This window comes from Fukomys damarensis, unplaced genomic scaffold (genome assembly GCF_012274545.1).
Source record: "Fukomys damarensis isolate Sample0158 unplaced genomic scaffold, DMR_v1.0_HiC HiC_scaffold_37, whole genome shotgun sequence".
Classification (NCBI taxonomy): Eukaryota; Metazoa; Chordata; class Mammalia; order Rodentia; family Bathyergidae; genus Fukomys; species Fukomys damarensis.
Genome location: NW_022900949.1, coordinates 23,141,410 through 23,169,016, shown reverse-complemented (window position 1 = coordinate 23,169,016; position 27,607 = coordinate 23,141,410). Strand labels below are relative to the sequence as shown.

Genomic DNA, 27,607 nt, shown 5'->3' with positions numbered 1-27,607 from the left:
AAAAAAATTATTGGGCATTTAATAGAAATCTTCAATGAACAAGATTATTCATTCTTCGCTATTTCCCAAACCTTCAAGCTATTATAGAAATGTCAGAAAAATGATTGTGACATTACTGTCTGTGCCATTTTCATATTAACAGGCTCACATTACAGAGTTTGCATGGTGGGATAACCTTCCACACTGTTTCCCTGGGCTGGGTTGTTTGCATATTTTTGCTGTTTTCAGTTGCACATTCGCCTGTATTACTTTTCTTCATTTAGATTGTTTTCTTATGTCATATCACTAGGCTTTGAGACAGATTGCTAACTTGATCTCCTGAAAGGTTAAACAGAGTGCTGGTGATTATCTGTCTCTTATGTTCTTGCATGCATCCGTGTCCTCCTGTTTTGAGTGGGGCAACTGCGTGTGTTAAATAAACTAATAATCCTAAACAGGTAGTTTTCATTGTTACTATCATTAGCCTGTTATTACAAGCAATACATGAAACATCTTTGTTCATAACCCTTAACACAGTTGTATTTTTTCTCATTGTGAATATTTTAGTAAAGTGTCTTGTCCCTTAAAGTTATCTTTCTTTTTTTAACGAGTGTGTGTTAGGCTGAACATGTTTTATATTTCCCATTGTAACATTTATCATTATTACATATCAAATTAAAATGTCTGTTTATTATTTTACTTAGCAGAAAACTTATGAAACATTCTTTTAAAAGTGCCAATTAATTCAGCATGTAGTTTTTAGTTGTACTTTTTTGCTCTTTTTGATTTTGATTATTTTCTTGTGTTAGATCATTAGGTATAGAGACAGATTACTAAAGTGATTCTCTTAAAGATTAAACAGATCCATCGTAGATATTCCCATTCTCTTTCATTTTCCTTAAACTGCCAAAAGCTTCACAACAAAAAGTACTCTACAATGACCAAGAACCTTGCAATGACCTGGAAGGGAGAGAGAGGTAAAGGCAGAGTAGAAGCTGTCTAATGCACATGCTCTGATTGACTCCACAGGCTTTAATTCTCCCTTGTCTTAGAGAGTGAATTAACTTCTAAAGTAGTTCTCTGTTTACTTTGTACTTTTAGTTTTTTTTATTAAGTTTATTGGAACATTTTAAGTATATAATACAATTACATTCATCATTGGGATCTCGTACCTTTACACGATGTATCTTGGTTCTTATTTTTTTCCCATTCCCCTGCTCTCCCTTCACCCCTTCCACCCTTCACTATTTACAAGGACTTTGTTTCCACTTTTTCCTTTTCTCATATTTTTTTCTTTTTCCTTTTTGCCTTTCCCCTACCCTTCCCACTTCCCCTTTTCCTTTTCCTTTAGACCTTTTCTTCCTATTTTACATTATCAATTATATATATTAAGATTTTCTTTTCATCTACTTCATATCTTTTTAATCTTACTAGACCATGCCTACATTCTTCAAAGACCTGTGTCATATTTCTTACTAATTTCATGAATCAAAGAGGAAAGAAATGATGAACTATAAGGGTAGTATTGTTGGACATTACCCACTGGACTGTAACCTGTTTTTGAGTCAAGTTTATCTCAAAACTACAAACTTTTTAGGATTTGATTTTGCAATTTTCTTGCACATTTTTCTTTCACTACTCAAAAATATGATTAAAATTTTTAGAAGTCACAGTAGAGATCGCATACAAAAAACTTAAGATACTGAGATGAGTAATCTATCAGTCATGTATTCATTAATTTGTTAGTCAAAAAATTTTAATACTTATTATATACCAGTGTCTGTGCTTATACAAATGGGACCGAAAAACGTTAAGTAAAAAAGGGTCACTCTTCTGAAATATCCGTGTGTTGAATCCTTAAGATCACCCCATGTGTGTTAATTTACTAGGTCCACTCACAAGATCAGAGTACACTCATTCTCAGATCATGACTTTTTACAGCAGAAAGATAAAAGCAAAAACAGGAAAGAGAAAAAAGGCACATGAGATAATGTCTAGAGAATCTAGGGGCAAGTTTCCAAGAGTACTTTTTGAAAGACACATTTCATTTCTCCAAGTTGTGACAATGTACCTGAAGTGTTGTTCACAGGAAAGTTCATTAGTCCCCAAGGTTTTATTGGGAGCTGGCTACATAGCTGTGTCCTATCTAGCATGTACCCGGCTTCCAGAGGCCTAGAAGAAAGACAGGTGCTAAGCGTAGCCATATTATTTGCCCAAATAGTTTGAACACAGTGGCACATGATTATCAAGGAATGATTGGAAACCTTTTCTCTTCCTAAGCCCCCAAATTCCAGCCAAGAGCCTGTCCATGAAGAACACTAAGGAGAGCAAGTCTTACACATGCTTGGTCAGCTCTTCTCCACAATCTCATCTTCAAGTGGAAGTAGGCCTAAATGTGTGTTCAAAAGTCAAGCAAGAGGAGTCACTGTATTACAGAAGAAAATTCAGTTATTTGTACTTGGGGGAGTCAAGGAAAGATTCACCTAAAAAATATTTAAGTGTCATCTGGAAGAATCAATTACCCAAATTTTGGGAGTTTGAGAGGAGAGTTTTCATTTATACAAATGTAACTATGACCATTGTTGGTAAGATTATTAAGAAGTGGTGGTATGGTGGGAACGCCAGGCATGATAGGAAGATAAAGGAGCAGTAGTGAGTGAAAGCTTGAAGTGTTTTGTGGTTGGGTGGATAGTTAGGACTCATTAAAAGACCCAGGGAGCCACATATTTCCTGCAGAGTTCTAGTAAAATCTGACAGCTAGGCTCTACACAAAACTCTTAATCCCTCAAGACAGAACATTTTCTAAGCTTTGTATCCTACGGCTACCTAACTCGGTAAGGATATCTCAGTAAAAACCTCCAAATATGCATCCCTCGAATGACCAGTGATGTGGAACATTTTTTCATATATTTACTTGCTGCTTTTACTTCTTTGTCTGAGAAATGTCCATTCATTTCAGATGCCAATTTTTGAATCAGGTCTTTATATTTGGGGGGACTGATTTTTTTGAGTTCTTTATATATTCTAGATAATAATCCTTTGTCTGAGGAGCAGCTGGTAAAAATTTTTCCCTGAGTGTAGGTTGTCTTTTAGTTTCGTTGATGGTTTCTTTTGCAGTGCAGAAGCTTTTGATGAGATCGCAGTAGTTGGTTCTTTCTGCTAGTTCCGATGCTACTGAGGATTTGTTCATAAAGTCTTTTCCTATACCAATGTCTTCAAGAGTTCTGCCTAACTTATCTTCTAGCAAATTTAGTGACTCTTTTTTAATATTTAGATCTTGAATCCACTTGGATTTCAGTTTAGTGCATGGTGAAAGATAAGGGTCTAGTTTTAATCTTTGGCAGGTTGAAATCCAGTTTTTCCAACACCCTTTATTAAAGAGGCCATCTTTCCTCCAGTGAGGATGGTTAGCTCCTTTGTCAAAGATGAGGCAGCTGAGTACAACTGGAATTGTTTTTGTATCTTCCAATCCATTACAGTGATCCTCAGGTCTGTTTCTTTGCCAGTGCCATGCTGTTTTTATCACAGTAGCTTTGTAGTATAGTTTCAAATTCACCCCACAAATAATGTCTATTAAGAAATCAACTAATAACAAACATTGGCAGGGTTGTGGGGAGAAAGGAACGCTTCTCCATTGCTGGTGGGAGTGCAGACTGGTACAACCACTATGGAAATATCTCAAAGAGCTGGGATTAGAGGTTCCGTTTTACCCAGCCATCCCTCTGCTGGGTATCTTTCCAAAAGAATTGAAAGAATCATATCACAGTGATATATGCCCATCTATGTTTGTAGTGGCACAGTTTGTAATAGCTAAAACTTGGAAACAGCCCATTTTCCCATCAGTTGGCTACTGCATAAAGAAGATATGGTTTTTCTATAAAATGGAATACTGCTCAGCCATAAAGAATGAGAAATTAGAGTCATTCATAGGAAAATGGAGACATATTGAGGATATACTCCTAAGTGAAATAAATAAGTCACACGTGTAGATACTGAATAGTTTCTCTGATGTGAATAAACTATAATAGTACCTAAGATCCTAATGATATAATTGACAATGTGAGATAGGAAGAAAAGGGCTAATGGTGTAGGGGAAGTGGATAGGGGAGGGGAAAGGTAATAAGGAAAAAATAGGAGAAAATGAAAATATGGAAATAAAGTATTTGTAAATAGGGAAGGGAGGAGGGGGTGAAGGGAGGACAGGGGTATGGGGGATAAAATGAGAACCAAGACCTGTCATGTAAAGGCACAAGATCCCAGTGATGAATGTAACTATACTGTATACCTAAAATGTACCAATAAACTCAAAGAGAGAAAAAGAAAAAAAAGAAAACCTCCAAATCAGTTGGGGTAGTCAGTTTATTATTGGACATTACCAAGGATTTAAATATTTTTACAGAATTTCCTCTTCAGTTCTGTAATAAACTGAGATGCAAAGCCATATGGCAGTCTCCTGAGCCAAATATTTTCTACTTTCAGATGAATCTAGCCAGCAAGTTTGCTTGCCGGTAAGAGTGTGAATAATCCTACAGAGGATTCACAGTGGTGATTTTGTTCACAAGTAAAATGAGGAAGTTGGTGTCCAGAGGTACAGTGGTCATGGATTCTAATTGTATCAGTTGCATGTCAACATATGCATTTCTGTTTTGGTGGTTTGCCAAGTATTTATGGTGTGTAGGGTTTATCTGCAAGGGTCAATAAATGGGCTTAAATGGTTGCAATACATAATTATGGTTCAATATGAGATATTTAAATAAAAATAATTAGGATATGATGTAAAATAAATAAACCCTGCTCGGTACAATTTTATTTATTGTTTTATGTATCAGGGATTGAACTCAGGACCTTGTGCTTGTGAGGGAGGTGGCGGAACCACTGAGCCAAATCCCTAGCCCTTCTTTCCTTTTGCTTTATTTTGTTTTATCATATATGATGACACAAAAGAGATTTCAAGGTTTACAAAATAATAATGTGAACATCTACATGAGTTCCTTGGTCTCCTCTCAAATTAACTGGATATTATGGGATTTCATAATGTTGAAAAAATAATGAAGTATCTTCTTCAGTAAAAATGTACCTGCTATTTTAATCAAACACTATTTTAAGGATGTGTTAAGATCAATTTATAGATTTTAGGTACAGATATGCATATTTTTAAGCTTTTTTAATATCCAAATGGAAATCATTAAATACACGTTATGTTTCTGTGAGCTAGCTGATTAATTCATATAACCAAATACATTGGAGGAAATTATCTTTGAATGTTTTCTGTCTGTAGTTTAATTAACATACAGTAGGCAGAAAACAAACAATCTGTTCAAGCAGATTATTCAGAGTTTCCCTCCTGTTGCTTTTGTTTTCACTACAGCTGGGAAGAGAAAAATGAGATCCCTTCTAACTCTACATCTTCCCTCTGAGTGATGTGTTCTGTTGCCACCTTAAAGAATAATTTAAAATATTTGTATTATGAGTTTGATAGCCCATGAAACATGGAAGAATAATGTACAATTATGCCCAAGCTATGGTTTTTCCAGTCTTTGTTTCCATGAAACATTCATTTCGATTCGTTTTATCTTCTCCAAAGATCATTTAGGAATGGGATCAGAGACTAAGCTGGTTTCATCCTTCAGTCTTGATGAACCATGTACTCCTGAACGATGACCATGTGGTCATGTTTTCTTTACGCACAGGTGTAAAGCTTGCTCATTCATGACATAACCAGAGACAAACAATGAAGTTGCAAAGGGCAGCCCAAGGGATATATCTCCAGTGGCCCAGCCTCAGACTCACAAATGTTCTCATTAGAAAACCTCTCAGGCCTTCCTGAGATCCTGTTTACTCTCAGTAAACACAATTAGAGGGAACAAATCATTGGTTTTCAGAGTTTGAGGGAGCAGATTGTAGGAGGAACAAGGAGGATAAAAGAAGAGAGGGGACAGAGGGCCATTGTGGCATCAGTGGGACAGCTGCCCAGGCAGGATCCTGTCAGCTGTGTGCATGGGTGGGGGCCTCCTCTATGGAAAATTGATATACGGGATAAAAAGAAACAGATTAAAAGTGACAAAAATCAGAAAATATTGCTCAACAACATGACTAGAAAGAAACAGCTGCTGGCTGTCTAGAGACTTGGTCCTGTAACTGCCACAGTAAGCATGGGTCTGTGTTTTACACAAGAGGCCCACCTGTGTGCTGAGTTTATCTCTGACGCTTTCGCTAAAAATGAGCTGGACACATTCATCAGAATTCTCAGTTGTCATCCTGAAAGTGCAATATGAACATCATCGTTCCTAAGTTTTGAAACTCCTTTGCATTTGTTCTCTAGGTTAAAGGGCAAAGAGGAGGCGTGGAAAAGGGAATTTGAGGAAGTTGAGGATAGAATCCTACACAAAAGTCTCTCTCTTAGTCATTCTGTCTGCCCTTGTCCTGTGCAGGATTCGGGGAGCTATTCTAGGGCTCCTGGTCTGCTGACTACAAGGGAAGTATATTTTGTCCAGTGTTATACATAGCTAAAGAGAAAATGGTAAAGTCAATGGTAGAGAAATGAAACAAAACAATCAAAAAAACTAAGAGGTTGAATATGGTGGTGCTTACCTGCAGTTTCAGCTACTCAGGAAGCTGAGGCTGGAAGATCTCATGAACCCAAGAGTTTGAGACCAGCCTTGGTAACATGATCAGATTTTGTAACAACATAAAACAAACAATAGAAGGAAAGATGGCAGAGAGGAAGGAAAGGAAGGAAGAAAGGAAGGGAGGAAGGGAGAAGGAAGAATTGCTTGAAAGTTTGATGTCTTTAATAAAGACAAATTCTTTGACGTTTTATATGTTTTTACCTGATTTATATTTTAAAGCACTGATGTTTCTCTGTTGGAAGCCTGTCTTTTTGTATATATTTTTTTAAAGCCATTTCTCTATCTGGGTCCATTTAATCCATGTACCGCATGACCTATGTCACCATTTCTTACAGTATCGTCCTTCTAACAGGCTCCTGTCTAGAGTTTCACTCCCCTCCTCCCAAACTCTCGCTGTTCACCGTAATACGGTTTGCCACACCCCACATGCCAGCACGCACTCCTCTCTTGAGTTGACCTAAGTTTTGTGCTAGGAGGTTTTATCTGGTTGTTATAAAATTTTATTGCTCACCTTTGTTGGAAGCTACCTCATATATTTTTGATAATGAGGCAAGACATATAAATAAAGCAAATAAAATTGCTTTATGCAGCTTTGCCTACCATCATAGGTCTTAGAGCCTGACACATTCTTAGGCAAAGCTGTCTGCTCTTTCAGGCAAGATATTTTCATTTCCATTTAAAATATGGCCTAAACTAAGCACAGAGACTTTTGTGAGTTGTGCTGGTTCCTACCACCAGCAAGTGTAAACAGAAAAATTGCAGCCCACGTCCTTGAATCTTTGTGCAGAAACTGCGTCTGACCCTGTGATCCTTGCTTCAAAGAGGCTGTCAGCAAGCAGTTCACTCATTCTTTCCCTCATTCCCTCAGACAGTGGACATACAAGAGGGACAAGAGTGTTGAAACATTTTCCAAAGTGATGATGACAATGCTGATTTGATTAGATGTGTTCAGGACTAGGGGACCACAGGTGACCCTTTTTTGTACATGGATTTTATTTGGCCTAAGATTCAGTGAATGGGGCACAATTCTGCATGTCCCTGGCCCCTGGCTTTCTTCTATAGAGTTCTGGTTATTTGTGTCCCTATGATCCTTTTTAAGGTTAGGTGTCTTTCTCAGAACTCTATCTACAAAAGTATCAGGCTCTGAGGACCAGTTAGGCTCCCTGCAAAACCAAATCTGCCCTCTCCTCCTATTACTAGCACCTTTGTGAGTTGAAAAGAATATATTTTAGGCAGTTTTGCCTGTGGTTAGTAGCAGTAGCCTTTAGTTAGTTTCTGTACTTTTAAGTTTCTAATACAATGGTATTAGAAACTCCTTTGAACACATTCTGGTTTCTTCGAATATGTCCTTGTATTAATGGAACATCCTGGCCATAATCAAATCACTGTTCTTTTAGCCTTTTATGATCCCATTGCTGGCCAGTTATAAAGCCAGTCCAGTCATATCTTGATGATGATGGGGTAGAAGACGGTTGTTCTTCTTGCTCAAAAACTGAATTTTCAATCCTCGAGGTACATCTTCCCCTGTTGACCTGCTGAAACGAAAGACTAGGAGTCATGATTAAATCTGATTTTCCCTCCCTCGGTGGCAGCATGAGATGGGTCAGCAGGGCCAGTCCCTGCAGATGGCTTTCACATACCTTGGTGATTTGATCTCCTTGCTGTCCCATCCATTTCTGTAAGTGCCCGTCACTGTCATCCTTTGCCACCCTGACAAGATCCCAAGGTGAGAACAGCACAAATGAACAAGAGCGCTTGTGATGTCTCCTGGGTTGCTGCTTATTAGATGAGTTAGGTGATGAGCTAAGGCTGCCTTGGAAACTCCGAGGTTGGTTAGCACATTTACAGGAAGATAGCTCCACGTGTGATTTAACCGGTTCAAGTGCACTCGTGTCTTTGCAGCCCAGCATAATTCGTGTGAAATGAATATCAGCTTGCCCTGTAAAAGTATCTGATTTGTGTTTTCAGCTGAGCTAACGATCCCTTGGTTTGATTGCTTTGCTTGGGTCCTTGCTTCCTTTTGCACAACAGCTAGAAGAATGTTTATGGTGTGTGTGTGTGTGTGTGTGTGTGTGTGTGTGTGTGCAAGCAAGGGGTGAGAAGAGAAAAGCAAAGTGCATTATTGTCGGTGTGGGCACCTGTGTGAAATCTACACATCAACCATTGCCACAAAATGTATTGCATTCTACTCAGAGATGCTCAGATAGACTCAAAATACCACACATAACCTGGTTCCGCTGTGATGAGTGTTCTATGCTCGTGACCTGCAGTCCCGTTTTCCTCTGTTGTGGAAATGATGAGTATGAGTCACACCAAGCTCCTAACAGGATTTCGTTTCTTCTGCAGATTGGAGGTATGACGTGGCTCAGGCCTTCCCTCCGACAGAAGAGGAGGTAAAAGTGGACTCACATGCTTACAGCCACAGGTGGAGGAGGAGCTTGGAGGCTCTCAAGGCAGTGGATACAAACCGAGCAAGCATGGGCCAAGACGCCCCAGATCCCAGGGGCTTCACTGACCTGGTGCTGGATGACGGGCAGGACAACACCACCCAGATCGAGGTAGACAATCCATCGGGGTAACTGAGATGGGTTAAACACAAATTCAGTGTAAGGTGCCCAGGCTCTAAGCTGTATCTTCGTCTCGATCTGGACCCTTCAGGTTGTTTTGTTTATTTAATGGAGTCATTAATTAATATTTAATCATCTGCTAATTTGTTTACTTATCACATAAGCGCTATTTTGGTGTGGTGGTGACAGTAGGTGCCCTGCAGGAAGTCATTGTATTGTGGCTTCTAAACACCATAGCTGCCTTATTCATGTCCTGGATAGGGTTACACGGCAGTGTGGCCTGCAGGAGAGCATGGAATGCTGCTTGGAATTGGGATGTTAACAAAGACGCTTTGCCCAGGAAGAGACATTTAAGAAGGCTTGGAAGATTGAGGGGAGTCCATTCCACTGACGAGAGAAAAGGACCTTGTTGGCAGAGTGTGTGGAACTTCCGCTCGGAATTCCTGAGGGATGGAATGACAGGGCAGGTTGTAGAGTCTTACAAAGTGAAGGACTGTGCTAGTTCCCCAGGGCTGCCAGCATTTCCTACCAGGTAGGATTTCCAGAAACGAAGCAGTCTGGGACAAACCAGGATGGTTGGTCAGCTTTGTTATGGTTGGAGCGGTGAGGTGAAGGGAGGTCGGTCGCTGGAAAGCAGTTTGGTGAGGATGACGTTTGTAAAGGGCACATTTCAGGCAGATTTTAGGGTTGCTCAGGGGCCTCTAGGATGGTGTTGCATTTCTTAAGTTTCCATGGTTCTTAACATTGCAAATCATAAAATATGATCTTGCTTGGAGGTCATGGAAATGAGCAAAGACCACCCAAACGAGAACAAACAAAGGTTATGTATTTAATTTGCTAAAGGGGGGGGAGAGAGAGAGAGAGAGAGAGGGAGAGAGAGAGAGAGAGAGAGCCACCATCATTGTCTTTGCCAGGGACTCGGTGGAAGGTTTTGTGCAAAAAGGAAAGACTATGTTCTGAGGGGGCTTTGTTGGCTTGAGAAACTGAAAACAGGTTAATTATAATAGCACCTTAGGTGAATGAAGGAATATATCTGTATTACTATGGTTTGGTTGGCTGGTCCTGAGTTGGAAGTAGAGGAAAAGAAAATAAAGAAAAAAAAAAAAACCAAGCTCCCAGTGATTAACCAAGGCCTGACCATTCTCAGCTGACCACTGCCAAGACTGTGGCTTGGCGGCTTAGACTGGTTGCCCCAGAGGCTGAAGTCAGAGTTCTGTTTGTGACACACACTCTGGCCATTTTCTGCTTGAATATTCTCTCTCAATCTAATTTTTCAGTTCCTGCTTTCTTCAAGATGGCAGGCTTACAGTTTTTAAACCAAGCAATATTCTTTGTACTGTACCATCATCCCTGAAATGCTTATGATTTAGGGAAAGAACTCGACTCCACGAAGCAGATTCGCATAACCCTGTAACCCAGCATCAGGGAATCATTTTGTTGCCTTAGCCTGAGAGAAGTCTTCAGAAGATCTGAAGTGCACCAGTTGGAATCCCGTGCATCTGAGGAACTCAGTGATTTCTGACACATGTGCGATCCCCCCACTCCGTGGCCTTAGCTCCGTGGCTGTGGGGTTCCCTGGCTGTCCAGCTAGACCCTTTGACCCACCACAGAGGCTGTGCTGAGAGCAGAATGATGTAGTTTCTGTAAGAGGCCATTCTGACTCCTGCGGAGATCCAGCTATTTTGGCAGTGATGTTGTTATAGCAGCTTGGCGTAGGCAACAAAATCCTTCTTGCTCCACTCCCTTGCTGAGATGTGGCATAAAGAAAGGAGGGCGGAACTGAAAGAATCTAAAGCATGTACCCTCTGCCCAGATCCAGGACCTGGCAAACTGAAAGGAGAGAGCACAGACTCCTGGAAGACTATGACTCTCCTGGGGAGTGCCCTCCCAATCACTTGTGTAATAAAAACTTCCTGCATTCAGGGATGTATTACTGCTCCTCAAAATATAATCCCATTGTTATTACAATGAGCATTGTATTATTCAGCCATTTTTTATCTTTTCTACCTAAAGGGAGACCATAAAAGATCAGGCGTTTTGAATTAGAGCAAAGCAAGAGGAAGGTTTGTCCAGGGAGCTACTTGATAGATACTCACCTGTGGCTCTGATCTGTCAGGTGCTGGGTGGACGCTGCCTTGCTCGGTCCTTTTAGCATCCTATGAAGTTGGGGTCCTCTGATTCCCTGGCAGTAACAATGACTTTTAGGTTCATATTTCAGGTCTCCCGCTAAGCAGTAAAGAGGCTGATGTTCAAGCCCAGGCAATCCAGTATCCTAGTCTTTAGCCGTCTATGTAGTGCACTCCCCATAGTGATAGGAAAGGCAATGGCGCCTGCACAATGCTTTTGGACAGGCAGCCTGTGAATATCTGTATGAAAATAACGCTAGAATTTCAATCTGGCTAGGAGACCTGTCTTAAGGTACAGCCGCCTAATTAGAACATCCACTGCATGGACTTTAAGATTTCTTTGTTGCGATGCAGACCTGAGCTTTGATGGAGATGACTGCGAGTCCAAAGTCCCCTAAGTGAATTTTAGGCACTGCCATCCGTTTTGGAAACATAAATCTGTATCTGGGACTTCTCCGAAATACTTACCTTGACACTCGAAACCGTATGTTTAAAAAAAAAATGTTTTTTGCATCTCTCTTAGGAGAAAATATTCTTTTTTGCCCAACTGAATTTAAAATAAGAAGAAAAGAATCAAGTGATTATGGAATGAATGGCTGATAGTGGATCTTTCTTATCTTTCAGGAATGAACATTTTGGTTTATATTGTTAAATACAAACAACAAGCATGAAAGGTTCTGTGTGCCTCTTGTCTTTAAATGCTTTCAAAGTCAATCTCCGAAGTCAAAACTGTTTGGTCCAGAGCAGCCCTTAACTGTCATAGTGTCTGTTAAAATCGTTTCTTTCCCAGTGAGACATAAACCACCGGGATTGGCTTTCTTGAATTTGTTGTCCTTTCTTCCATTGTCTAGACTTTACATCCCACTTTCACTGAGCATCAACAACAAAGAACAGCAAAACAAAAAAGACAGTAACATGTTTATTCCATGGGCACAAATTTACTTCAAAATGAGTGATGGTTGTTACTCTCTTCACACCCTACTTGGTGACAGTCTTTTTGCTGGCTCTGTATAAGGACAGATAATAGAAGGACTGGAATACTTAGAATCCCTCTTAAGGAAATTTTGTGGCTGTGATTTTCTTTCCTTAAGTGTTCTCCCCATGAAGATATAAAGATGTTTGGAAACCTACTGTATTTCCCGTTGAATAATCAGGGAATCACCAGCCTGCGACTGTCCCTGTTGGTCACTGTTGATTTCTACCAGATCTGTCTGTTTGCTTCCCTTCTGTTCATGTGGATGGATGGATGACCACTTAGCTAGGTGAGAAGAAAAGGGCCTCTTCTGGTAAGCAGGACTTAGACACAAGGTATCAGAAAACACCAGTAAGGGTGCTGCTTTCTGTAATTATTTGGGGAATCATAAAGGATTGAAAGTCTGTCAGGTAAAACTGGATTCCATTCATGACTTGGGTTTGTTTGAGCAGCCTTCAGTGAAGTCCGAGATCCTCAGAGCACAGAATAATAAACGAGGCAGTGCCTAAGTCTTCACCTGGAAGCTGGCTGCTTTCGATTCCCAGCGAGAACAGCAGTTTCTAGACAGGGGAGGGCCTAGTACAGGTGAGACTCCCCGATGCTGCTTCATAAAGCCCAGTTTCAACAGTCTGTGCCTCCAGGCGGCTGCTGAGATCGTCAGTCAGTTGTCTTCCAAACTCAAGTATCTTTGGGAAGACCTGAAACAATAAATATATGATTGTTACCGCTGCATCTCGGCAGTCTTCAGGACTGTTATATTCCCTCTCTTGGGGCAATGAAGCGTTGATGACAAAAGATTATTGAGGTGGGTTTTACCTTGATTCAAAAGCACCTGAGTGACCCTGAGAAGGGAGGTTTTACAAATGTGGCTTCTGGACCACGTAAGTGTAGTTTGAGGCCCCAAACTGACTCAGAAATTGTGAGATAAGCCAGTGCCTTTGAAACTTTACTACACGTTCACGTCTCCTGGAAATCCGGTTAACACACTCTGATATTCCAGCTCTAGGCTGGAATCAGCCTGGTATTCTACATTTCTAGCAAATTCCCAGTAATGCAGCGGTGGCCAGGCTGTCAGCCACACCTTGAGTTGCAAGGAGTTAGATCACAGAGCACATTAAGCTACTATGAGTTTGAAAGAAATGAATGTCCTGAAAAACATGTTAAATTTCCTGCCAGCATTATGGAGTTTTCATATTGGCAAAAAGTTAGAGATCGCAGACAGTCAAACAACTGCTGTATCACCCATGTGCTCGTTAAAGTTCGTATTTGAGGAAAGTACAATGGGGAATGATCGGCAGAGATATGTGACAGATTTAGCTAAAATAGAGATCAACGCTTTTTCTCTTAATTGTGTGTGTAAAAAATCCTTTGCTCTGCCATGGCGCATACTGCCTGTAGTGTTAGCATCTTATTTTTATAAATTGTACAATATGCTTCTTTCACATTACTAATGGTTAATTGCTGTACACAGTATCATCATGTGGGCTTTAATTTTTCCCCCATTTATTTGTAATGAAATAATTTATTTGTGATGAAAGAAGTCGCTAGCAATTGATCTAAAAGCAAACGTAAGTGCTCTGATGATTAGTTTATGAAGAAAAAGTAGTTTTTTTGGGGGGTCAGTTTTGCAGTAAGAAGAATGTCCATTGTATTTCTGCAGCGTAGAGAGCGTAGAGATTGTCCTAAGAGAGTCAAAATCTTTCTCTTCCGCGTGTCTGTGAAGACTAAACGTTCTCAGTTTTGGAGGTGTGACAAAGAGAATAATGAATGCCCCTATGGAACAATAGGAACATCTTTATACTTCACAGAAATAGGGTGATACCAGCTTGCAGGATGCGGAGCTGGTTCTGACCTCTGGCTGCCGTTCTGCTGGATGAACTTGGAGACCACAGTGCTTAAGCACTAGAGAATGTGACCCTGCAGATCTGGGGCATGTTTTTCCCAAGAAAGCAAAGTACGACCTGCTGTTGAACAATTCGATGACTGTACTTACTGGGAATGTGAAAAGCTGATGGAGATTATTTTGTAAATACAGTATTTCCGCATAAGGGGAGCTTAAACTTGTAGCTATTTCAGAATGTGGTCGCAGAATCAGAAAGCTGTGACGGCCATACCAAGGTTAACCCAAAGACACACACATGTTTGACTCCAGTGTGAATTAGGAGGTTCTCAAATGTGTGTGGGAACCGTACCGGCTTTCACCAAAGAGACAAGAAAGCACTGAGAAGGCATCCGATGGAAAGGCAGAAGAAATTCCACGTTGGTTATTTCACAGAGTTAGGATTCATGTAGAGACACATTCTCCTTGTTACCAAGTCAGGAAGAGAAAGTTAGCAAATACCTAGGTGTAACGATATTGCCAGAAATTTTTGCATAGCACAGTTAAGCAATACCAAGATTTTAAATTTTCTTGTATATGTTAAGGTGTTTGCAACTTATCAGGAAGGTATTTGGAAGCCACTGAAAGATTTTCTATGGAAAAAAAAAAAGTAAGATTGTCCAATGGGTGGCATAAGCCTATAATCCCAGCACCATGGGAGGCTGACACAAGAGGCTTATAAGTTTCAGGCCAGCATGGACGACTTCTGAGACTATAGCTGTTAGAAAGAAAGGAAGACGGAGGGAGAAAGGTGAGGCTGGGAATATAGCTCAATGATCAGGCCCTGCGTTCAATAATTCCCACTGTTACAAGGAAGAGAGAAAGAGGAGGCAGGGGAGGAAAAAGAAAAGAAGAAAGAGAGAGATGTATGGATGCTCCCAAAACATTGTAATGGGAGGTTCAGTAGAGACTGGATCAGAAGACCCAAACCCGGGAGAGAAAACCTAATTTAAAATAGCCGAGAATCACCGTGGTATGATCTGAGATGATGGTTAGAGAAAAGCTGTAGATAAGCATGTCAATCTCAGAATTATATTTCCAGTCGTTATTTTAAATGAATCGCTACGGCTGACATTGTGCCAGACCTTCTGGTGCTTGCTTGATCCTGAGAATTGACTGAAGAACATTGTCATTGCCTTGGCTGGAGGCAGCGTGTTACCATCCCAACCGTACCATCTCCTGGCAATGGGAGTTCGCCTCACTTGCTGAGAGTGTATTGCCAAAGACCTTGGGTTAGCTGTCGAGAAAGCTATGTCAGTTTCTTCTCTTTTGGTAATTGGCAAAAACACATCGTTGTTAACTTGTGATTGAGTTCCATTCATTTTCTTTTCATAATATTGATGAGGATTTTTACTTTGCAAACGCACTGAAAATAGTAAATGAGGCAGAAGTGATATGTGCCATTGTTGCTCATCCTCTAAAAAGATAATGGGGATTAAAATAGAGTATCATGTATCTTGCTCAATTATAGATTATTCTTAGCTTGACATGTCAGAGCTTTATTGAAATAAAAATGGAAAAAAATCTATAGCTGTCCTTCATGGTGTTCTGTAAAGAATAACTGGATTATTTCTGTGATGCTTCACTTTTGGCTAATTGTATTATTTACAGTATTAGCATAGAAATAACCTTTGGAATGATGCATACAAGTTGTAAAGTTATAAACTATGTTAGTCGTGGAATTTATTTTCGGAACTAAGATTAGGTTTCAGGGTGCATAATATTTTTTCATTTCCATCTACAGAGAGAAATTTTCATCCCCTTCTGGATCTTTGATTAATCATAAAAGATATCACACTGAACTTTCCCTGCTTCAGCTATCTCCCCATTCATGAGGACCCCATTATGTGCTCTCTTTTGTTAGTGATAAGGAACTTTCAGTACAGGGAGTATCTAGTCGTTATTAATCAGTTGAATTTTTATTTCTTCATCTTATAATTTCATTTTCCTCTCCATTAACTCATTTCCAACAAGGTATGCAAAATATGCTTTCAGAGGGACAATTAGGAGAGGTAAAGGGGGCAACGGGAAGGGAGAGAGTGGGAGAATAACAAGAAAAAGGGTAGGAGCGAATGTGGACACCACTAAGCATGATATATTCCTGTATGGAAAGGTCATACTGAAATTTGTACAATTAATATGCATTAATAAGTATAAACGTGCTTAACAGAAAAAAGGAAGTAAATATATTTTTGGAAAATTATAATCAATACCAAAAATTATAGTTTAGATTTGGTGTCCTAGGTCTAGATATGTATCCACAGAACTTTGCTTCTTGAAGTTTCAGTTACCTGCAGTCAACATTACACAAAAAATTCGAAATTAAATAATTCATAAATCTTAAATTGCGCACCATTCCGAGTAGTTTGATGGAATCTTGCACCATTCTGCTCTGTGTGGTACAATGTGTGAATCCACCCTTTTCCAACCTATCCATTCTGTATATGCTACCCTCCTGTTTGTTAATCACTCATTTGGCTGTCAGATCGACTCTGAAGACTCTCAAGATATTATAGTATTGCTATTCAAGCAACCCTTATTTGACTTCATTATGGTAGCAAAGTGCGAGAGTAATGATGCTTGCAATGCAGATGTCAAAAAGATGCCATTACGTGCTTCCTTTAAGCAAAAAAGTATAGTAAGATATTTTGAGAAAGATAGAAGTGGTATTTATATACGTTTTGTTATAGCACATTGCTGTAACTGTTCCATTCTATCATTAGTTGTTTGTTTAGTTGTTATTGTTACTCTTTCACCCTTCCTAATTGTAAATTAAACTTTATCATCGACATGCATATGTGAATAGGAAAACTCATAGTATACGTAGGGTTTGGCACTGGCGTCTGCTGGGGGTCTTGGAGCGTATCTCCTCACAGATAAGGAAGTAGCATTGTCACTGGTTTTCGAAAATCACACATCCATTATGTTGGTATTTCAGAATGTGCCCACTCTGCAAATGAGGAGCAAAGGCTCAGAGCAAAGGAACAAGTTTGGAATGGGAAAACCCCATTGAAAACTGGACCTCAGGAGCAGGGGCTCAGCAGTTGCCCGGCCCTGTTCTCCTGCCAGCTCACAGGGAGCTGTGCCTGTGCTGGCTACAGCTGGATGTCCCCACAGGGAGACAGCACTCCAGAGTGGGATTTGTCCTGTTGCCTTCCCAAGCACAGGTGGGAGATGCTCAGGGGAAATAAACACTTGAAGATCAAGCACAAAACGCTCCAGATTATCTGCAGCAGTTAAAGGAGTTCTGATTAGGGATACAAGCCCCACGGAGAGTGGAGTTCAGTTCAGCACAGTTCCAGTGGGGACCAAGTCTATCTCCACAGCTGCCTGGTTTCCTGACAGAACAGCCAGAGTTTCTGGGATCCCTCCCTGGGAAGTCCCTTTTTTATATCCATGCGTTATACTCTGAGGTCTCCAGTATTATTTTTTTCCTGTCACCTTCAGAATCACTGACAGAATTGAAAGAGACACAGTGACGCTCAACAACTAGGCCCCACACACCGAGAGGTCCGACAGGAGACTTTATTTGGGAGGGCAGGTCAGGGAGAGAGGAGGGAGGAGAGAGAAGAGGAAAAGAAAGGAAGGCCCTTTTATTGGTTTTGGGCCGGGCTATTGCTTATTCATGAGGAGTGGGCTACTTTCAACCTATCACAGGCCAGGTTGCCTTTCATGGGCTCAGCCCTGCAGAAACTTAGGTTTAACTTCTCTGGACTGTTGTGGCCTTCAGGGGGGAAGGAAACTAAAGATAAGAAGACCATGAGGTCATTCCAAGAGGCATGAAGAGCCAGGAAAATGCAGCCTGTGATGGCGGCTTCAGGTCCCTAACAAGAATTAAAAGTGATTGTACCCAGAAGCTATGCATGTGAATTGGCACACAGTTGTTAGTAGCATGGTTTTTATTACTGTGTCTGAGGGAGCATTAGGACCACTACTTAATCCATGAGAGTTCACAGGCCTGTGATATGAATTTGTTTCCTGTTTGGAAGAAGTTATAATGCCATTTTATTTCATTTTTCGTTTTTTGAGACAGGATCTCACTATGTAGTTGAGACTGAGCTGGAAACTCACTGTGTAGCCCAGGCTGGTCTCGAACTCACAGTGATCCTCCTGCCTCAGCCTCCCAAGTGCTGGGATTACAGGCGTGCACCACCACGCCCAGCTCAATAATGCAATTTTAGTGCATCAGTTACACCAAGGCTTTAGAATTTATTTTATCTAACAATAATGTACACTGCATAGTTTATCATCAATTCATTGAAAAATAAATAAGGGACATATACTTCTGATGACCAGTCATTTTCTTTAATTTTATGTAGAAACCAGAAGTTTCTATGGACATTTACCAAAACTGTCTTACGTGTGAATGACAAATAATATGAATTAGATGAAAATAGTATGAAGCCTACATATGAATGGGCCATTCCAAAAGTAGGAGACATTTAATAAAAATGTACTTCTATTTTTAAACAATTGTTATGTAATACACTCTGCTAATTGTTTACAGTTTTACTTCACCTTCTATTTTTGAAGCAGACAGGATAGGCATGGGTCTCTATAAAAAGAGGCATGCCTATGTATATTTATATTTGTCATAAAAAGATTGCTAATGTGCTACCCTTTTCTCTGGGGAGGTAGGCATCAATTTCAGGAAGTCCGTCAAAGGGTGGTAGCATTTAGGATGAAAAGACACTGCCTTGGTTTTCGTTTTGTTTCCTTGAGAGAAATCCTTCCTACTCATATCCTAGCAATGCATAGATGTTTGGATCTCTCTAGAAACATGAGAAGAATTGAACTTTACAGCCCTTGGGACCACTTGTTTTGAGCTGTTTCCCTATGGTGTTGCAAGCCTGAACTATAAAGTGAAGTAATAGTTTGGAATCCGGAATCACTTGGAATGAATTGAATGGATGGATTAGACGTGGCTCAAACTGTTTTGTTTTACAGGCAGGTTTTAGCTGTTTTGTAAACTTCAAATCTTTATGCAATTGCTAGCTTAAAGATCAAAGCTATAAAAATACTAGTATTAATCTTCTGGACAATATTTCTGTATCTCTGCCTTCCAGCTTTCCTACCTGTCTTCTTTCTGTAGTATTTTGAATTCAGAATGCATAATTCACACATGGCCAAAGTAATTTGAAAGAAAAACTTGCAGAACAAACTTGTATTTATTTATACTTAAAAATTTCACCCAGCTTCAATACTACTTTACGAAGGAAAAATTTCAGGTTCTCCTAAAACTAAAAAGTTTTTGTCTCATGATAAAATTTTGTATCTGGACATAATACTACCTACCATTTTTGGAGTTTAATGAATTATTGTGGATAATTTTATGCTGTGCAAAGATGCATGCACTGATTTGATTCTCAGGGGTTTTTTCCTGGTAAATTTCGTATTATAATAGTTTTTCTTTGTCTTAGAATATACTGCTCAACAGGATGTGCTTTATTTCCATGCAAAGCTTTACTTATTTTGTCGCTTAAAACTATTATAGAGAAAAAGATCATTTAAAATGTTAGGTTCTGAAAATATGCACAGGGAACATTAACACATCTTCCTAAAGAACTAAAAAGTTAATATACCGCTTGCAAATAAGATTGTGGAATGCCCTATTACTTTAAAAGTCATGTACAAAGCATTATTTTCCCCTACTTAAAGACTACTTTAATAAAGAATGACTTGTTATCTCAGTTCTTCCAATAATCAGATGTGGCTGTTTTTATTTTTCAGCGGAATGGGACTTTCATCAGAATGGAAAAGTAGGTTCCATAAAATCAGGAAAATGCAATTAAAAGAGTGTTATACAGATGTGCCAGACCAAAATAGTAACTGTTCGTTAGAAATGTGTCTCATATCACCAATCGGACCTGGTGATAGAAAAAAATTTTTTTCTAAAAGTAAATAAACTTTTTAGATCAATCCTCGAATATTCAGGGATCCTCAAAAGCTGAACGCAAAGTAGTATTTTCCATCCTAAGCCTAAGAAAATATCATAATTCATACATTCAAAAGCTCCTGCTTCACTCCTGCCAACAGCCGGTGGAGGTGAAGGTACGCAGCAGACTTTAGACGGCAGCGTTGGACAGTTCCATTACTTACAGACACACAGAGAAGGGACTGGCTTAATAGGAATCAAAATTACTGTTGCTGTCACTGTCAGAAGTGATTTTGCATCACTCGGTAGGTATACTGGGATCAGAGCAGATTAAGAATACATTTGATATGCTTTGTTCAGCTTTATTGCTAAATAATCAGAACTTCCATTCTAAAGATGTTTTCGAGTCTAGAAATATAGTTCAGTGGTAGAGCACAAGCTTAGCATGCATAACACACTGGGTTCCCTGGCCAGCACCAAAGAAAAACTAATAAAAAATGGTTCTATAAATGTGCAGTTCTTACTTGTCATTAAGAGGCTGTGATAGTCTTTGCACACAAAGTTATCTGCATAAAAAGACCAGAAAATGCACATTTTTGTCCCTTTGAGAACAGTGTCGAGGCGTTTTCCTAAAAATCTGTTTTTTCAGTTGGTGATCACCCTCGAATGCAAATTACAGCAAATGTTGGAGATGACTGTAGGATCACTCTTCCTACATTTCTACTGACTTTTTAGATGTAATAGAGAATGTAGGAAGAGGAAATCATTTCCGACTTTGAAATCGTCCCTGAAACAAAGCAATAAGTGAGTCAATAGCATGGAATCAGAATCTGGGGCAAGGATTAATTCATTTTACTTTGTTTCATTTTAGTCCAGCAGAGCTTTCTGCCAGTGATCTGTAGCCACCCTACCAAGGAATCACTGTCTCCCTTTGGGCAGCGCTCACACATTTATTAAACCAAAAATCTTGGCTGTACAGGTAGTGATTTTAAAAATCCTTTTCCCTGGGCACTATTGACATATGCTAGAAAATTGTTTCAGAGCCTACAAATAGGAATTTTGATACTTTGTATATATCTGGATGGGAGTGTACCTGTCTGTCTATGTGTTTGTGTAGCTATGTGTATACTCACCTGTGTCTTTCGTAATCATAATTAAAAGTTACTTCAGTGGGGAAAAGAAATAACGGCTCACATTTTGCTTCTGCCTTATACTTAGTGGGTACATAAAGTAGTTGTTGTATTTCCACAGCAGTATAAGCAACGTGTTTTTCTGGTAGAGACAGCAGTGAAAACTAAACATCTCCATGGAGGGGGCTGGACAAGATTCCCTTCTGTTCCAGTAAATTCTTTAAGCTTTAAATACGCTCTCTAGATATTGGCTTTGTAAAATAAAGAGGAGAGATGATGAAACAAAAAAACCTTAAATCCTTAAAAATGGATTTTTCTGTGGTTGTTTAGTGACAGGGATGGGGACCTGTGCAAAGCTAGAGAGGTGACAGAGGGTGAACGCAAGGCGATGGGCCAGCGTGGGGAGATTCTCCAGCCTCACCTGCCTGCTTGTCCCCACGGCCAGGCTTGCTCCTCTGGGCCTGTCCCTCTGCTCCCTTGGTGGTAACTTTTCCTTCTAAACCAGTCACTGCTCCGGACTAGAAACTCATTTTCGTTTATCAGTTTGAGCAGCCTGAAACTACCACTCATCTCCTTTACTGCAAGGCCGTGGGGGAGCATAAACAGATCCTCTTCTGGAATAAGTGACAGCTTCTCTATTTAAAGCAGAATTTGGCAGATGAAACTGCAGCTATGGTCCCATACCATGTAGCCACGAAATGACCAGCTTACCTCAGAAGACCAAGTCTAGGGAAATTCTGCCTCAGGGTGCAGTCTCCTTGAGGGAACAGTGTCAGGTACTTTGTAAAGCATCCCTTGATGTGCGGCATGTTCATTGGATGCCAGGAGAGGAGAACGTAAGTGAGGAGAAAACAGGAAACCCAGAAAGGATAGAGATGCTTATTTTCTCGATAGCCAGGAAAACCCAAGACTCAATTGTGGTTTGGGCTGTAAACACAATGAAATGGAGCAAGGACTTGACCTGGGGTACTAACAAAAGCCTGTTGTTTTTTTCATATGAAAATGAGTAACGAAGTGGGGTATGTGACTCTTGTGGAAATCTGTCTTCCCTTGGGCACAAGAGAATCCTGATGTCCTTGTCCCCTCCTGCAGTCCCTATTTACCTGCGCTGGTGAAAGCTCACAGCAGTTTAGACATTCTCTTCCTCCCCCTCCCACTGTGTTTCTGAAACAATTGCAGATTCGTGCTTGTCCACGTGCAGGGTGAGAGCCAGAGGCAGTTGTGCCAGTATTAGCAGGGTGGCTCCCACCTCATTGTGGAGCAGAGCAAAGGGAAGCCGCAGCAGTCATTTAGCAATGGTGCCTTTCAAGGAAAGCAAGCTCTTGGCTTGAGAGACAGCAACAGATTCCTTTTTGCTTTGGTCATTTTGCTTCTGCCGTGGCTCTTGTTAAGAGCTTTGCTGCCTTCCTTTCTGCTTCCCCTCTTCGGCAGCCTCAAACTGAGATGTTGCAAAAGCTGACACGACTGAAGAAGAGACAGAGGGACAGAAAGAGGGAAGAGAGAACCACCTTATTGCCCAGTGGGACCAGAAAACTGAAACCACCGCCGTGAGTCTTACGCTCTCCAAGTTGGCTGAACGGTAACTGGTGGTTTGCATTTGGGAGCAAACGTCGTGGTGCTTCTGGATTGGACAGGTGTTTGGGATTAAGCAGAAAAGAGGGGTCAAGACTCATGACGCATTGGGTTCTGTGGAGCTTGCACACCCACTCAGTACTTGCTAGCCATCCGCGGACCCCAGGTTTCTCTAATTGAGTTAGCCTCCTTTTGGGAATCCAGAGGTACCTTTGCCAGCTTCCGCAAAGCTGATCACGCTGAATTTTCTCTTTCCATCTTCTTGAAAGATTCTTTGTGCGGCTAGTCCTCACATACAGATATTGCATTTCCTTTTAAAAATGACTCTGTAGCCATTGTTTGGAGTCTGGGGGTCGATCACTGCTTTCCTCTTCACACTCAATCCTTCCAAACAGCATTCCACATCGTAGATTACGTTTCCGCTTCTTAAATGACTAGCACATTCCAAATTTGTTTTCCTGAGGTTTCTCTAAAGCTACCTTGATGGGAGTTCTGCATGTTTTCAAACTTCCGGTTCCAGATATATTGCTTCAATCTCATATTTGAAGATAATTACTGCGTTTACATTTAGTTGGCAAATTTAACTGCCCTGGGGAAAGGGCCGTACAGGTTCTATTCCAGGTGTTAAAGGAAGCGTAAAAGTAGAGGCCCTTGTGGCATGATTTATTTCCAGGGGCTCCTCCTGGGTGTAGGAGAATAGCAGGGACAGAGTTTGAGGAAGACTGAAGGAAGAACCCCCAGGCCGATGGGTTAGCTGTTACCCAGCTGCTGGGAATTAAGGTTTGAGCACCCAAGCCCAGGATTCCGAATCTTCTAGTTTGTCAAGAGATATAGAAACACTGCTTCACTCTTTTTTTTTTTTTTTTTTGTCTTAAGCATATGTGAACAAACCCATAGATGGCAAAATACAGTACATGGGCTGGGGATTTAGCTCAGTGTTTCTGCTGCCTGCCTCGCAGGGGAAAGGCCCCGAGTTTGACCCCTGGTACCAAAAACACAAAAACAAAAACAGTACTATACATGTCTCCAGGCCCATCTGTCCCCTGGGTAACCAGTTACTATTGCTAATCACAGATGAATTGTCATCTTCCTGATTGATGTAAACCTAGTAGGTTCTGTCCCAGAAGTCCACATTTGCAAATTCTGGGACATAACTCATTGTTGCTTTTATCTCTACCCGCTAGGCAGCACACCTGTGTGCTGAGTTGAATTGGATTGGATCAGAAATAATAGGATTCTCTGTATAGATTCCAGACTTTTGTCCGCCTTTCTTCTATATTTATTTTATGTCAGTCCTGCCAACTACTACTACTTCCTTTTGTTCCTGTCGACAGCAAAATGTTTTAAACAAAATGTTCCAGGCGGTGCTAGAATACTTACTACACTGGCTATTTTGAAGGACATTTCCAAAATTATTTTTTTTGTTCTCTGGAAATATTAGTGTTTGAAATTGCAATCACGAGACATCTACTTCTTGTTTATGATTAATTCATTGCTCCAACTTTTCAACAGTGTGAAAACGTATGGGGAAAGAAAACTTTCATGTGTACCCTTAAATACATTGTAATTAAAAAATGATATTTCTTCAAGTAACTATCTTTTTAGTTACTTTTTTATAAGACTAAAACATTTTAGACTTGCCAGTATGTCTTTAGAAAGTAAAAAAAAAAAAATTATTTGAGACATTGGCAAATATCCAATTTTTAATAAAACAGGACCTACTCTATGACTATCCTTAGATAACTAAAAAGAAAGAAATGGTATAAACTGTATTGTCATATGCTCACCATATATATGATAGTACACATTGTATGTAAAATAGATATATACTCTTATAAATTTCATATCAACTTGAAGAAAAAAAGAATATAACTCATCCAGATAACTGTTTGGGGGCAAAGTTGTAGTTCAAAAGTGGTTGTATTTCTTCTCGTTTTTTAGCGTTTATACAGATATAAGTGGGAGCTCACTCAGAATACTTTTCAAGTGCAATACAATAACTGGATCTAATTGAAATTGGAACTTCACTCACAGAGCTGAAGTCTGGGCTAATGTCTTCTGTTTCTGGGACCTCGTCCAGCCGGCTCTTTCTTCTGTAGTCCCTCTCTACAGCTCCTTCCGCCAATTCCTGGTACCTGGTGTTGGGGGTGGTGTGGGAATCGCATTCCTGCTAAATGTATATGTTGAAGCCCTCACTACCAAAGTGACTGTATTTGGAAGTACAGCCTTTAAGAGGTAATTTCTATTAAATGAGGTCTCCTTCCCCCGCTGCCCTCCTTTCTCTTCTCTCCATGTGCACAATAGCGAGATGTTGGTTGTCTTATCGGAACACACATGTACTGCACCTTGTTATTGGACTTCTATCCAACCGCTGTAACGATAGCAAAGTATATTTCTGTTGTTAAAGTTATTTAGTCCACAGTACCTTGTTCTGGCAACACGGAAAGACTAAGTTACCTGCCATGTGTGCAGACATGCCATAAACGTGATATTTTAATGCCTTTATTATGAGATATTGCAAAAGATAAATACTTTCCTAAGTCCTCTGACCCAAATAAATGAGCATAAGCCAAAGATGAAACCTAAAAAAGGAAGGTAGAGAAGAAAAAATAAAGTCTAGAGCTGTTTTGAAAAATTCAGATAGATTTCAGGTTATTTCTCATCTGAAGAACTCACTATTTAGCCACTAATTCTTTGCGAAGTATTTTTAAACATATCAAACTGAATGTGGCTTAAATATACCATCAACAACTAAAATAATGTTGGATATTATAAATTCCAGCTTTGATCCTCGTAGAGGAAACATTTCTATAACATCACCAATGGCTTTTGCTGAAAATCTTCTAATGGAATTGTGTAGTTCTTGAGAAGCAAATTCTGCTTTGAACAACTTCAGTGTTTACTAAAACACTTTCTCATTTGTGGGCAAATTTTACATCCCTAGAACGCTCACGCTTACTCTTCATTCTGACTTCTGCACACAGTAGGTCCAGTCTCGCTAGTCATCACGCCGTCCTTCCCCATTCATCTCTCACATGACTGACCCGCAGGCCTCAACCATTGTGATCCTTTTCCTCGAGCCACATTTTATTGTAAACATCTGCTCGTGATTATACTTGGTGACTCACCATGGGATTCGTGTAGCTAGGGGAGGACTGCAACTTTCTCTTGGTTTACTTTTATAGCATCTTCTATAAGTCTATTTATTGACATTTAAAAATTCAGAGACAAGATGGAACAAAAAGGTCCCTAGATTTTATCCAGTTGAAGGGTATATGGTCAGTGCTAGTATCTAGGATTCTATAGTAAAGAAAGCCCATCTGAACTGAGCCTTCTTGGAGCTTGCAATCTAGTAGAACAGATAGAAATCCTGCAAAAATACTATTATTAAAAATGTGAAGGAAAAAATGTGGATTCAGAGATGTAGATTGTTAGATGTAGATTGACAGAGACACCTCTGAAGGCTGAGACCAGAGCCCAGAGGTCCTTGGATGTCACATGCACAGATTTGCATTTCACTGGGTTCAATGTGCTTCGTGTCCACTGTCTGAACTATGTATGGATAGTTTGATCCTCAGAAGATCCTCAGGAGCTGCTTTCTAGAATAAGCATTAGAAATGCGTGAGCAAACTCCTGACCCTACTCCCCCAACACATGCACTTTGACAAGATTGCTGTGGCTCTCAGGGTCTGCACCATGGTCTACAAGTCACCTGCAGGTAGTGAGAGTTCTTGACAGCTCTGTGCAAAGGAGAACTCTGCTATACATGCATGTTAGTCAGCTTTCCAGCACTAGAACAAAATGCCTGAGATCATTTACTTATAAAAAGAGAGGGTTTATCTCGCCTCCCAGTATTGGAGGTTTCAGTCCATTTGGGCACCCTCTGGTGAGACTGCACATAATAGTGGGGTCACATGACAGAGTCCCTCTTGTACACTGTTGCCCCCTCTGTGCCCTGCCATAGGATGACAGAGCCAGAAGGCCACTGCCAAATGTAACCCTGCAATCTTGGATTTCCCAGCCTCCAGAACTATGACCCAGCACATCTCCATTCATTATAAGGTACCCATTCTGTGGCATTCTACTATAGCAGCGCAAAATGGAGTAAGGCAATATGCCAACAACAGAAGTAAATTGTAGGAAGCTACTTTCTAAAAGTCACTTGTTTAAAAAATTAACCTGCAAATGTTTTCATTACTTCATGAGATGTCCTGGAGGAAATTTCTACCTCTGGCTTTCAAGGCAATCTTGCCTCCTGGGCTGACAAATTATGTGTTATTCCTCCACATGCTTCATAAACTCTTGTTGATGTCGTCCTTGCAGTAAAAATCTTTGTGCCACCACCAGTTATATAAAACCACAACCACATAAGGCAGCCCAATCTGTGTTGAATTTGAGAAACAATGTCCGACATATTGGACTGAATACTTATAAGTCATCAAGTCAAAAGGAGCCCATGAAGAAAGTTGGATCGAGCTTTGAATTGTCTGCTAATAGTAATGAGCACCGATGCACTGTGTATTGGTGCCTGCTCTCACCCTTCTGAAATGTTTACTACATTCCTTGTCTCCTAATTGAATTTCTCTGTTCTTTGCCATTGTCTCCATCCTTACTATCTGGAATAATAATATTCCTTACTTAAGAAATCCCAAGGGTAACTTTGACATAACTCTTTTCACTTTCTTTTTCCCTACGTTGTTATTAATTCACCATTAATCAGCATTTAAAATTTTATTCACAAATTATATTCTTTTTAATAGTTGCTGGTGATTCTAAATAACTTCATTTAGGGGAGCTACTGCTTAACCTGTCTGAGCTCTGATAGAATAAATGGATGGAAATTGTCTCCTTTTTTATTTTATTTTTGGGGGGACAGG

General features: G+C 40.2%; 1 protein-coding gene across 2 annotated transcripts in view; it reads left to right on the top strand.

Annotated features, from left to right (window-relative positions):
- Positions 1-27,607, top strand: part of Plxdc2 (plexin domain containing 2) — a 407,901-nt gene that overhangs the window by 152,758 nt on the left and 227,536 nt on the right. For both annotated transcript variants that reach the window (XM_033759775.1, XM_019205160.2), the window contains exon 2: positions 8,955-9,166. In XM_033759775.1, the coding sequence (XP_033615666.1) occupies positions 8,955-9,166 (212 nt within the window). The remainder of the gene's footprint in view (positions 1-8,954; positions 9,167-27,607) is intronic.